General features: G+C 39.5%; 1 protein-coding gene across 19 annotated transcripts in view; it reads right to left on the bottom strand.

The window, feature by feature from the left end:
- The window catches only part of DRP2 (dystrophin related protein 2), a 1,527,660-nt gene that overhangs the window by 536,842 nt on the left and 978,672 nt on the right, over positions 1-12,146 (bottom strand). For all 19 annotated transcript variants that reach the window (XR_008847731.1, XM_056539136.1, XM_056539139.1 and 16 more), the window contains one exon: positions 4,301-4,467. Coding sequence is in view for 18 of the 19 variants with exons in the window: in XM_056539136.1 (XP_056395111.1) it covers positions 4,301-4,467 (167 nt within the window). In the remaining variant the exon portion in view is untranslated. The remainder of the gene's footprint in view (positions 1-4,300; positions 4,468-12,146) is intronic.

The raw sequence follows: 12,146 nt of genomic DNA on the forward strand, positions 1-12,146 counted from the left end.
ATCCCTATATTGTCCATTCATATATTTGTACATTGTAATATGATCGCCCCTATGATGTCTTTTCTCTAAACTAAATAACCCCAAGCTTGATAACCTGTCTTGGTACTGTAATCCTACCATACCTTTAATGAACCTTGTCGCTCTCCTCTATGTTCTTTTTATATACAGGTGCCAAGAATTGGACACAATACTCCATATATGGTCTGACTAGTGATTTATACAGCGGCAAAACTATGTCCTTGTCACATGTCTCTATGCCTCTCTTGATACATCCCATCACTTTGTTAGCCTTGGCAGCCATTGCCTGGCACTGATTGCTAAAAGTCGAGTTTAACTGTTCACCAGTACGCCCAAGTCTTTTTCGGTAAACGTTTGACCTAAAGTCTTATTATATAGAACATAATTGTACATTTTGTTTTTACGGCCCAAGTTCATAATCTTACATTTCTCCACATTAAACTTAATTTGCCATGTCTGTGCCCAAGGGTCCAGCTTCCCCAGATCTCTCTGTAATATTATGTTATCATCCTCCGTGTGGTAATCACCCTACCCAGTTTGGTGTCATCTGCAAATATAGGAATTCTACTGTAATGCCTTTACAAGGTCATTAAAGGGGTTATCCACCATAATGTGATTTTAGTACATACCTGGCAGACAGTAATGGACATGTTTGGGGCTAAATGGCTATGTCATGTGGCTAAATGGCTATGTAATGAGATTACCATAACACTGTGGCTAGCTTTTTGTGAACTTGTATTTCCTGTTTGACTTATGTGTTTTTTTACTACAAATCCCACAATGCCATTTTCCTCCCTCTCACACATCAGCCACCCCACCCATTGAAATAAAAGACCAGTGGTTTTCAATCAGGGTGCCTACAGCTGTTGTATTAGTTGCAGATTTGATCCCTCCACCCATTGAAGCAGACAGGCTCCCTGTCATCAGCTGACTAGTGAGTCAGGTCTCGGCCGCATTGCAAGCTGGGAAAAATCCGAGACAACAGTCATTTTGTATGTTGGTAAAAATAAATTGTGGGGTGAAAATCACAGAAGAATTGTGAGAAAACCGTCACACATAGGTACAGACACTATATTATGAACTACACTAACTTTACAGCCCCTGCAGCATAGTTAAATAAAAAATATATCCTGGAATACTCCTAAATAAACATATTGAAAAGAACGGGACCCATTACTGAACCCTGTGGTACCCCACTTGTAACTGTCACCCAACCAGAGTAAGTTCCACTGATACTCCCCCTCTGCTTCCTGTCACTGAGTCAGTTGCTAACTCATTTACATATGTCCTTTCCCAGTCCCAGCATCCTCATTTAATGTACTAACCTTTTGTGTGGCACAGTATCAGAGGCCTTAGAAAAGTCCAGATAAATAATATCCACAGCTTCACTGAACTCCTAATAGCTGGTCAGATTAGTCTGACAGGATCAATCCTGCATAATCCCATGTTGGTGCTGTGTCAAAAGGTTAATTTCATTAAGATATTCCAGAATCGCATCTCTCAGAAAACCCTCAAAAATCTTACCCATCACAGATGTTAAACTCACAGGCCTATAGTTCCCAGGATCCCTTTTTTACCCCTTTTTGAATATTGGTACCACATTTGCTAAGCACCAGTCCTGTGGAACAAGCCTTGTTGTTATAGAATCTTTAACCCCTTAAGGACCCATGACGTACCGGTACGTCATGAGTCCGCTCCCGTTCTATAACGCATAGCGGGTCGGGCCCAGCCTCTAACAATGGCTGGGACCCGTGGCTAATAGCGTGTGGCACTGATCGCGGTGCTGCACGCTATTAACCCTTTAGACGCGGCGTTCAAAGTTGAACGCCGCATCTAAAGTGAAAGTAAAATAATGCCGGTTAGCTCAGGGAGCTGTTCGGGATCTCTGCAATGAAATCACCACATCCCGAACAGCTTACAGGACAGCCGGAGGGTCCCTACCTGCCTCCATGCTGTCAGATCGCCAAATGACTGCTCAGTGCCTGAGATCCAGACATGAGCAGTCAAGCGGCAGAATCATCGATCAGTGGTTTCCTATGAGAAACCACTGATCAATGTAAAAGATCAGTGTGTGCAATGTTATAGCACCCTATGGGAGCTGTAACACTGCAAAAAAAAAGGGGAAAAAAAAGGGAATAAAGATCATTTAACCTCTTCCCTATTAAAAGTTTGAATCACCCACCCTTTTCCCATAAAAAAACAGTGTAAATAAAAATAAAAATATGTGGTATCACCACGTGCAGAAATGTCTGAATTATAAAAATATATCGTTAATTAAACCGCACGGTCAATGGCTTACGCGCAAAAAATTCCTAAGTCCAAAATAGTGCATTTTTGGTCACTTTTTATATCATGAAAAAATGAATAAGTCCTATCAATGCAAAAATGGTACCACTAAAAATTTCAGATCATGACGCAAAGAAGGAGCCCTCATACCGCCCCATACGCGGAAAAATAAAAAAGTTATAGGGGTCAGAAGATGACAATTTTAAATATATAAATTTTCCTGCATGTAGTTATGATTCTTTCCAGAAGTACGACAAAATCAAACCTACATAAGTAGGGTATCATTTTAATCGTATGGACCTACAGAATAAAGTGAATGTGTCATGTTTACCTAAAAATGTACTGTGTAGAAACGGAAGCCCCCCAAAACATGGTGTTTTTTTTTCTATTTTGTCTCACAATTATTTTTTTTTCCGTTTCGCCGTACATTTTTGGGTAAAATGACTGATGTCATTACAAAACAGAATTGGTGGCGCAAAAAATAAGCCATCATATGGATTTTTAGGTACAAAATTTAAAGAGTTATGAATTTTTTAACGGTAAGGAGGAAAAAACAAAAATGCAAAAACGGAAAAACCCAGGGTCCTTAAGGGGTTAAATATAAAATATATGTCTAGCATGGTATTTCATTCTTGGAAAACCCTTTTCCTCATCCTCCTCTACCATTACCCCCATATTATTTCTTAAGGGGCCAGCATTTTCACTTTTCTTATTATTTTTACATTTACATTTCACTTCACATTTCTTATTATTTACATACGTGAAGAATATTTTGGCGTTCTTTATACTTTCCATATAAATATTTGGCCAAAAATACAGTTAATCACCATTCTGTTATTTTGTAGCATGAGTTTTACCCACATGCTACTGTCCGCATGTACTTCCCAGCCTCAGTACACAAAGACGTTGCATGCCTGGAAACCTAGCAAAAAAAAAACTTCACATGATCTAAGTTTTGTCCTATGCTCCTTCCATCATTTATTTGAATGGAGGGATATCGCAGTGCACTTTAATTGACCAGCTTTAAGTCTAAAACCACATAGTTATGAACAGTACTGCCAAACTTACGGTACTTTACTATCGTATTCTAGACGCATGCCTAATATTGGTGAAAGGTCCAAGCCTCTGTTTTATAAACAAGAGGTTTATATTAAACTAATAAATCCATTCTTTATTTTAATACGTATATCTTTGCAAATAAATTACCCAGTCATATGTTTGCATTTCTGTATATGCTGATTATTTTAACCACTTAGCTTTCATTGCCATGTTTGTTTTTAGATATTTATTACTGTCTATGATACAGTTGTAACCATACATCTAAAGAAGCAGGCTCTGACCCGAGAAACACATTATTGTTTATGTGTTTGGAATAAACCTTTTGCTTTCCATAACTTTATTTGAACATAACTTCCTGAAGTCCAGGTGCTCTTTTAGAAAGAGTCTGTTTTTTTTTGCTATATATTTCTGCATACACAAATAGTGAGGTTGCGGCATTGCCCTTATTCAAATTTGCGATATTTCGCGAATATATAGTTGAATATTCGTCTTATATTCGCAAATTTCACGTATTCGTTATATTCGCATATGCGAATGTTCGCATATTCGCATACTCGAGGAAGAAAACGGGGTAGGCAACTTAACTGTTGGTTGTTAGGGATGTTGTTGATAACCTCTGACAAGTGTATTTGCATCATTCTAATTGACCCACAAGTGAAAAGAAAGAATATGTAAGTATTCACACATGTGAATATGCGCATATGCGGAAAAAAGTGAATATTCATCATTTCGAATATATAGCGAATATATTCGCAATAAAAATTAGAAATGCGAATATTCGCGCCCAACACTATACACAAATCACATTTTGTGACTCTGTTACTCAGTGAAATGTTAGTATTAGTAAAAATATTGCCTAACTTTGCACAATATGTTACCCAATATAATAATTAGCAATCGTCTGTACCTGAAGCATTTCATGACCACATATACAAACCTAAATCCCTTTATTGGGCACATTTTACAGATGGAGCACTTTGTCTGATGCTTGACAGTTTCAGCTAAGGTCACTCTATGTAAAACTGGAAGCCATACTAAGGACTGTGGTTCCAGACTTCCCCAATCGAGAAATTGAGACAACTCCAGATGTGATGTTCCATTTCCCTATTGAAACATAAAAAAAAAAAAACTGCCATCATTTAGAAGAACAGATTCTGAAGCAAAAGCATAGAAATTCAGATGGGTAAATCTTGCATAAACGTACAGCTAAAAGTACAGCTCTGAAACTAATTAATAAAAGTCTTATGAACACTTGACATTTAAAGTGGAAACAAATTTGGTGCCAGAAAGTTAAACAGATTTGTAAATTACTTCTATTTAAAATCTTAATCCTTCCAGTACTTATCTGCTGCTGTATGCTCCACAGGAAGTTCTTTTCTTTTTTAATTTCTTTTATGTCTGACCACTGTGCTCTTTGCTGACACATCTGTCCATTTCAGGAACTGGCCAGAGCAGGAGAAAATCCCCATAGCAAACCTCTCCTGCTCTGGACAGTTCCTGACATGGACAGAGGTGTCAGCAGAGAGCATTGTGGTCAGACAGAAAAGAAATTCAAAAATAAAAAAAACTTCCTGCTTAACATACAGCAGTTGAAAAATACTGGAAGGATTAAGATTTTTTTATTGAGGTAATTTACAAATCTGGTTAATTTCTGGCACAAGTTGATAAAAAAAAATTCCACTGGAATACCCCTTTAAAAATAGAGAATGTGCTGGTAATTTCATTAAGGTTTAGTGCTCTTGGTTTGAATTATCCTCACATTCTTAGGACCTGTAGCTACTTATTACATACACACATAATCTGAATAGTCCTTTAAAAAAAACTAACCACAATATCCTAGCCAGAATAGACCATGTCATTAAAAAGTTAATTTTGATAAAGTAAAGGAAAAAAGAGATAGTCACCCCCTCAAGGCCAGTATCAGACAATCTGATACATGGTGGACATAAGGCTTTTTGGAAAAATACGTGCTTCAATTTTTTGATGAAAAATTATACAAATGTATTAAATAATGTTAACAAATGTATGTCTTAAATCATATAAAATAAATAAATGAATGAAATAACTAAATAAAATAATGCATCCACAATTTAAAAAACAATAATGTATACATTAATACCACAGGGCCCTTGTGGAATAATATAATGTCCCGCACTGAGATATTTTGCTAGCAAATTTTATAGTCCGGAATCCGATATATCGGATTGATGGAGTGGTATTCTCCAGAGAAATTAACAGGGTTACCCAGTCAAAATATAGAGAATATATTTACCGGCTGGAGATGTTACTTCGGTGTACTGGTGTCCTCAAATAATATAAAGCTGGGATGCTGGCATGTGTCTCTGCGGCTAGTCTGCCCGCCACAGACTCGTGTTTGCCGCTGCGCTGATGGATGGAGAGATATAGCAGATATAGAGAAAGCAGAGCTACTTAATGGGTTCTTTAGTTCTGTATATACTAAGGAAGAAGGAGCTGACATTGGACAGGTCAGTGCTGGTAACACATCCTGTAATGTACTGAACTGGCTTAGTGTAGAAATGGTACAAGGTAAGTTAAGTAATATAAATGTAAGCAAATCTCCAGGGCCAGATGGATTGCACCGAAGAGTTCTTAGAGAACTAAGTTCAGTAATATCTGTACCCCTGTTCATGATATTTAGAGATTCACTGGTGTCTGGTATTGTGCCAAGGGACTTGCGCAAGGCGAATGTGGTGCCAATCTTCAAAAAGGACTCTAGGTCTTCCCCAGGATACTATAGACCGGTAAGCTTAACGTGCAATGTGGGTAAATTGTTTGAAGGACTTATAAGGGATTACATACATATATTATGAGTGATAGCTAGCATGGGTTTACTAATGATAGAAGTTGTCAAACCAATCTAAATTGCTTTTATGAAGATGTGAGTAGAAGCCTTGACAGAGGAATGGCTGTGGATATAGTGTTTCTGGATTTTGCTAAAGCGTTTGATACTGTCCCTCATAGACGTCTGACAGGTAAGTTAAGGTCTTTGGGTTTGTGTTTGTTTGTAACTGGATTGAACACTGGCTCATGGATCGTACCCAGAGAGTGGTGGTCAATGATTTGTACTCTGATTGGTCCCCGGTTATTAGTGGTGTACCCCAAGGCTCTGGCTGAGTCTCTCTGAAGCTTTGGTTGGTATTCTAAAGTGTTGTATTCTTAAGTGTGAACATCTGAGAAGTGTTAATTGCAGAAGTGCATGTGCTGAGTGTAAGTCTGTAAGCTTGGAGTGTTTTAATTTAGTCTAAAACAAGTTTGGGTTGGTGCAGATACTGTAGATCATTGTTTTCCAACAAGGGTGTCTCCAGCAGTTGCATAACCCTTGCATTTTTTTTCTCTGGTCTGTAGCACAGCAGGGGGAGGGGTTAATTGATTAACTGCTCTCAGGTGTATAAAACTAACGGTGATACTCTATGAGCCTTGCTCTGGCTGAGTCTCTCAAAAGCTTTGGTTTGTATTCTAAAGTGTTGTATTCTTAAGTGTGAACATCTGAGAAGTTTTATATGCAGAAGTACATGTGCTGAGTGTAAGTCTGTAAGCTTGGAGTGTTTGAATTGAGTCTAAAACAAGTTTGGGTTGGTGCAGATACTGTAGATCATTGTTTTCCAACAAGGGTGTCTCCAGCAGTTGCATAACCCTTGCATTTTTTTTCTCTGGTCTGAAGCACACCAGAGGGAGGGGTTAATTGATTAACTGCCTTCAGTTGTATAAAACTAACTGGGATACTCTGTGAGCCTTGCTCTGGCTGAGTCTCTCTGAAGCTTTGGTTTGTATTCTAAAGTGTTGTATTCTTAAGTGTGAACATCTGAGAAGTGTTATATGCAGAAGTGCATGTGCTGAGTGTAAGTCTGTAAGCTTGGAGTGTTTGAATTTAGTCTAAAACAAGTTTGGGTTGGTGCAGATACTGTAGATCATTGTTTTCCAACAAGGGTGTCTCCAGCAGTTGCATAACCCTTGCATTTTTTTTCTCTGGTCTGTAGCACACCAGGGGGAAGGGTTAATTGATTAACTGCTCTCAGGTGTATAAAACTAACTGGGATAACCTGTGAGCCTTGCTCTGGCTGAGTCTCTCTGAAGCTTTGGTTTGTATTCTAAAGTGTTGTATTCTTAAGTGTGAACATCTGAGAAGTTTTATACGCAGAAGTTTAAAAAGCAGAAGTTGTAAGCAGTACCCACTGTAACTGTAAGTATTACACTCCCTTGATAAAAGTAGTTTTTCTTAATAGTTAATAACAGCTGTTTGTCACCAAGGATGTGGACAGCAGGATTGGAGGTTTTCTTCAGTGCACATTGTGCCACATGTATACATCTCTGGAGCAGCAGCTTCAGGGTGAATACCGCTGTGACAAATGTGAGCATGTTGCCCACCTGGAAGCTCATATTAGAGATCTAGAGGAGCAAAATGCAACATTGAGGGCGATTGACAATCTTGAAGGGAGCATACTGCTTACAGAGCAAGCAGTTAGTGGGGTAGAAATGGAGGTTGGAGAAACTAGCCAGGAGGCCCAAGTAGGGAGCTGGGTTAATGTAGTTAGAGGTACTGGAAAGGGGGCAAGGAAAAGGAAGGCCACTTCTGCTTCTGATCTCCCAAGTAAAATTGCAAAGTTGGGCGATGATGCGAGGGCCTCAGTATCAGAGATGGCATCCCTAGTGGATCTCCCTAACAGCTGGGGGAACAGCTCAACTAGTAGTGTGGGGGATGGTAACGCAGGTAGGCCAAGACAGTTAGTTGTGGTAGGGGATTCTATAATCAGGAAGACGGACAGAATAATTTGTCGCCAAGACCACCTCAACCGAATGGTTTGCTGCCTCCCTGGTGCCAGGGTTCGGCATGTGGTGGAAAGGGTGGACAAATTACTAGGGGGGGGCTGGGGATGACCCAGCTGTCGTGGTCCATGTGGGAACCAACAACAGAATACATGGTAGGTGGAGGTCCTTGAAGAATAATTACAAGGAACTAGGTGCCAAGCTGAAGGGAAGGACCTCTAAGGTTGTGTTCTCTGGAATACTTCCTGTGCCATGCGCATCGCAGGAAAAACAGCGGGAGCTTAGGGAGTTAAATGCATGGCTTAAGTCGTGGTGTAAGGGGGAAGGGTTTGGGTTTTTAGAGCTCTATTCTACGGATAATTTGCACCTAAATGGAAGGGGGTCCGCTGTTCTGGGGGAGAGAATCCTGGAAGGGGTGGCTGAGTATTTACACTAGTTGAGTGGGGGGAGGACAATAAAGCAAAGAAAGCAGACAGTGGGATGGATAGGTTAGAGAGGGGTCAGGACATAATGGTGGGTGGAGAGGAGTCCTGTGGGGGGAGGTTAAGAGCAGTGGATAAGGAGATCCATGGATTACAAACCAGCCGTAAAAATAAATGTAGCCAGAAAAATTGTAACCCCAATAATTCAAAAAATTCCATTAGCCCCAATAACTCAATAACTACAATAAGCCCCATTAACTCAAAAAATACCATTAGCCCCAATAACTTAAATAATAACGTTAGACCCAATAACGCAAAAAATCCCATTAGCCCCAATTACTTAAATAATAACGTTAGACCCAATAACTCAAAAAATCCCATTAGCCCCAATACCTTAAATAGTACAATTAGCCCTTATAACTCAATGACTGGGCTGTTAATCTGCAGGGGTTTACATTGTTTCGCAAGGATAGAATGAACAGAAAAGATGGTGGAGTCTGTCTGTATGTTAGAAGTGGTATGAAAGTCAGTGTGGCCTCCATAGTGTGTGATGATTTTGAGGATGTGGAATCATTGTGGGTAGAATTCCAAAAGGAGGGAAATACTGAAAAAATTGTATTTGGTGTAATCTACAGACCCTCTAATATCACTGAAGAGATAGAAGGTCGGTTGCATAAACAAATAGGGGGGAGGGCTGCCCGGGCTGGTACAGTAGTAATAATGGGAGATTTTAACTATCCAGATACAGATTGGGGTCCGGGGTTGGCTAAAACTACAAAGGGGAGAAAATTCCTAAATTTATTGCAGGATAATTTTATGGGCCAGTTTGTGGAGGACCCAACAAGAAGTGATGCCTTGTTGGATCTGATCATTTCCAACAACGCAGAGCTGGTTGGTAATGTAACTGTGCGGGAAACCTTGGTAATAGCGACCACAATATAGTTACTTTTGACTTAAAATGTAGAAAACAAAGACAGACGGGGAAGGCAAAAACATATAACTTTAAAAAGGCAAATTTCCCTGGGCTGAGAGCTGCACTACAGGACATAGACTGGGGGGAGGTGTTCTCAAATACTGATACAGAAGGTAAATGGGAAATTTTAAATCAACTCTAAATAACTATACAGCTAAAATAACTATACAGATAAATATATACCAAAGGGGAACCAATATAAACGATTAAAACTAAATCCTACATGGCTGACAAATGATGTTAAAAGAGCAATAAACAACAAAAAAATAGCCTTCAAAAAATACAAATCTGATGGGTCAGCTATAACATTTAAACAGTACAAGGAACTCAATAAAATCTGTAAAAATGTAATAAAAACAGCAAAAATTCTAAATGAGAGACAGGTGGCCAAAGAAAGCAAAGCTAATCCTAAATATTTTTTTAGATATAAAAATACAAAAAAAACGAGGACAGAGCATGTAGGACCCCTTAATAATGACAATGGGGAGGTTGTCACGGGCGATCAAGAGAAGGCGGAGCTACTGAATGGGGTCTTTAGTTCTGTATATACTATGGAAGCTGACATTGGACAGGTCAGTGCTGGTAACACATCATGTAATGTACTGAACTGGCTTAATGTAGAAATGGTACAAGGTAAGTTAAGTAAAGTAAATGTAAGCAAAACTCCAGGACCGGATGGACTACACCCAAGAGTTCTTAGAGAGGTAAGTTCAGTGATATCTGTACCCTTGTTCATGATATTTAGAGATTCACTGGTGTCTGGTATTGTGCCAAGGAACTGGCGCAAGGCGAATGTGGAACCAATCTTCAAGAAGGGCTCTAGGTCTTCGCCAGGCAATTATAGACCGGTAAGTTTAACGTGCATTGTGGGTAAATTGTTTGAAGGACTTATACGGGATTACATACAGGAATACATAGGGGATAATTGTCTTATAAGTGATAGCCAGCATGGGTTTACTAAGGATAGAAGTTGTCAAACCAATCTAATTTGCTTTCATGAAGATGTGAGTAGAAGCCTTCACAGAGGAATGGCTGTGGATATAGTGTTTATGGATTTTGCTAAAGCATTTGATACTGTCCCTCAGACGTCTGACAGGTAAGTTAAGGTATTTGGGCTTGGAAACTTTAGCTTCTAACTGGATTGAACACTGGCTCATGGATCGTACCCAGAGAGTGGTGGTCAATGATTCGTACTCCGATTGGTCCACGGTTATTAGTGGTGTACCCCAAGGTTCTGTACTGGGCCCGCTGTTGTTTAATTTATTTATCAATGATATAAAGGATGGTATTAACAGCTCTGTTTCTATTTTTGCAGATGACACCAAGCTTTGTAGCACAGTTCAGTCTATAGAGGATGTGCATAAGTTATTTAATGCATCCACCAACGCACTATTATTAGTGTACAAGCCTGCACTGAACCTTTCCATGTGTACCGAACGGATAGTCCGGCATTTACCTCTTGCAACATCTGTAGCCTCCCAGTTTCCAGCCCACTGCCTCCGGCTGCTCCGGTTGATTCAGCAGCTTTCTTAATCCGGTATAACAACACGTGTCTTTGACGTCAGACGCCACCGGAGCACACAAGGTCCATGCCAGGACAACATTAAGGTGTTACCTCTCCATCCATCAGCGCAGCGGCAAACACGGTTCTGTGGCGGGCAAACTAGTTACGGTCCGCCCCAGCCTTACATTATTTGAGTACACCAGTACACCGAAGTAACATCACCAGCCGGTAAATATACCGTATTTATCGGCGTATAACACGCACTTTTAAAACTTTAATTTAAGGCAAAAAGTCTGCCTGTGTGTTATACGCCGATAAGCACAGGGACTGATAAAAGGGAAGGAATGATGTAGCACTGGAGGGGACGGGACCAAACTGAGGTGCAGAAGAAAACGAAGTTGGGGGATGATGTGGAATTTAGTCCTAGTCATTTATTTTAAATTTTATTTTTTTTACTTAAATTTCCCTCTTAAAATGGGGGTGCGTGTTATATGCCAGTGCGTGTTATACGCCGGTAAATACGGTATTCTCTATATTTGGACTGGGAAACCCTGTTAATTTCTCTGGAGAATACCACTCCATCAATCCGATATAAAGGATGCCGGACTATCAAATTTGCTAGCAAAAGGGCCCTGTGGTATTAATGTATACATTATTGTATTTTAAATTGCGGATGCATTATTTTATTTAGTTATTTTATTCATTTATTTATTTTATATGATTTAACACATACATTTGTTAACATTATTTAATACATTTGTATAATTTTTCATCAAAAAATTGAATCACGTATTTTTCAAAAAAACCTTATGTCCTCCATGTATCAGCTTGTCTGACACTGGCCTTGAGGGGGTGACTATCTCTTTTTTCCTTTTCTTTACATTTAGTATACACCTGGTGTAGGTCTAAAGTCACCATACCTCGGCTGGTGAATTGTGAGCTGCACTGATATTTTACATTTAAAATTTTGATAAAAAGTATAAAGGGGTTATGCAGGCAGCAAGGCTTTTATGCATTCGCTCAGGGAGTGGACAATAGCCTTCCTGTCTGGATTGCCCCTTTAAATGTGAAAACGATCCGTGAAAGATAGTACTTCACT

The sequence above is a fragment of the Hyla sarda genome, chromosome 9, assembly GCF_029499605.1.
Source record: "Hyla sarda isolate aHylSar1 chromosome 9, aHylSar1.hap1, whole genome shotgun sequence".
In the NCBI taxonomy this organism is placed as follows: Eukaryota; Metazoa; Chordata; class Amphibia; order Anura; family Hylidae; genus Hyla; species Hyla sarda.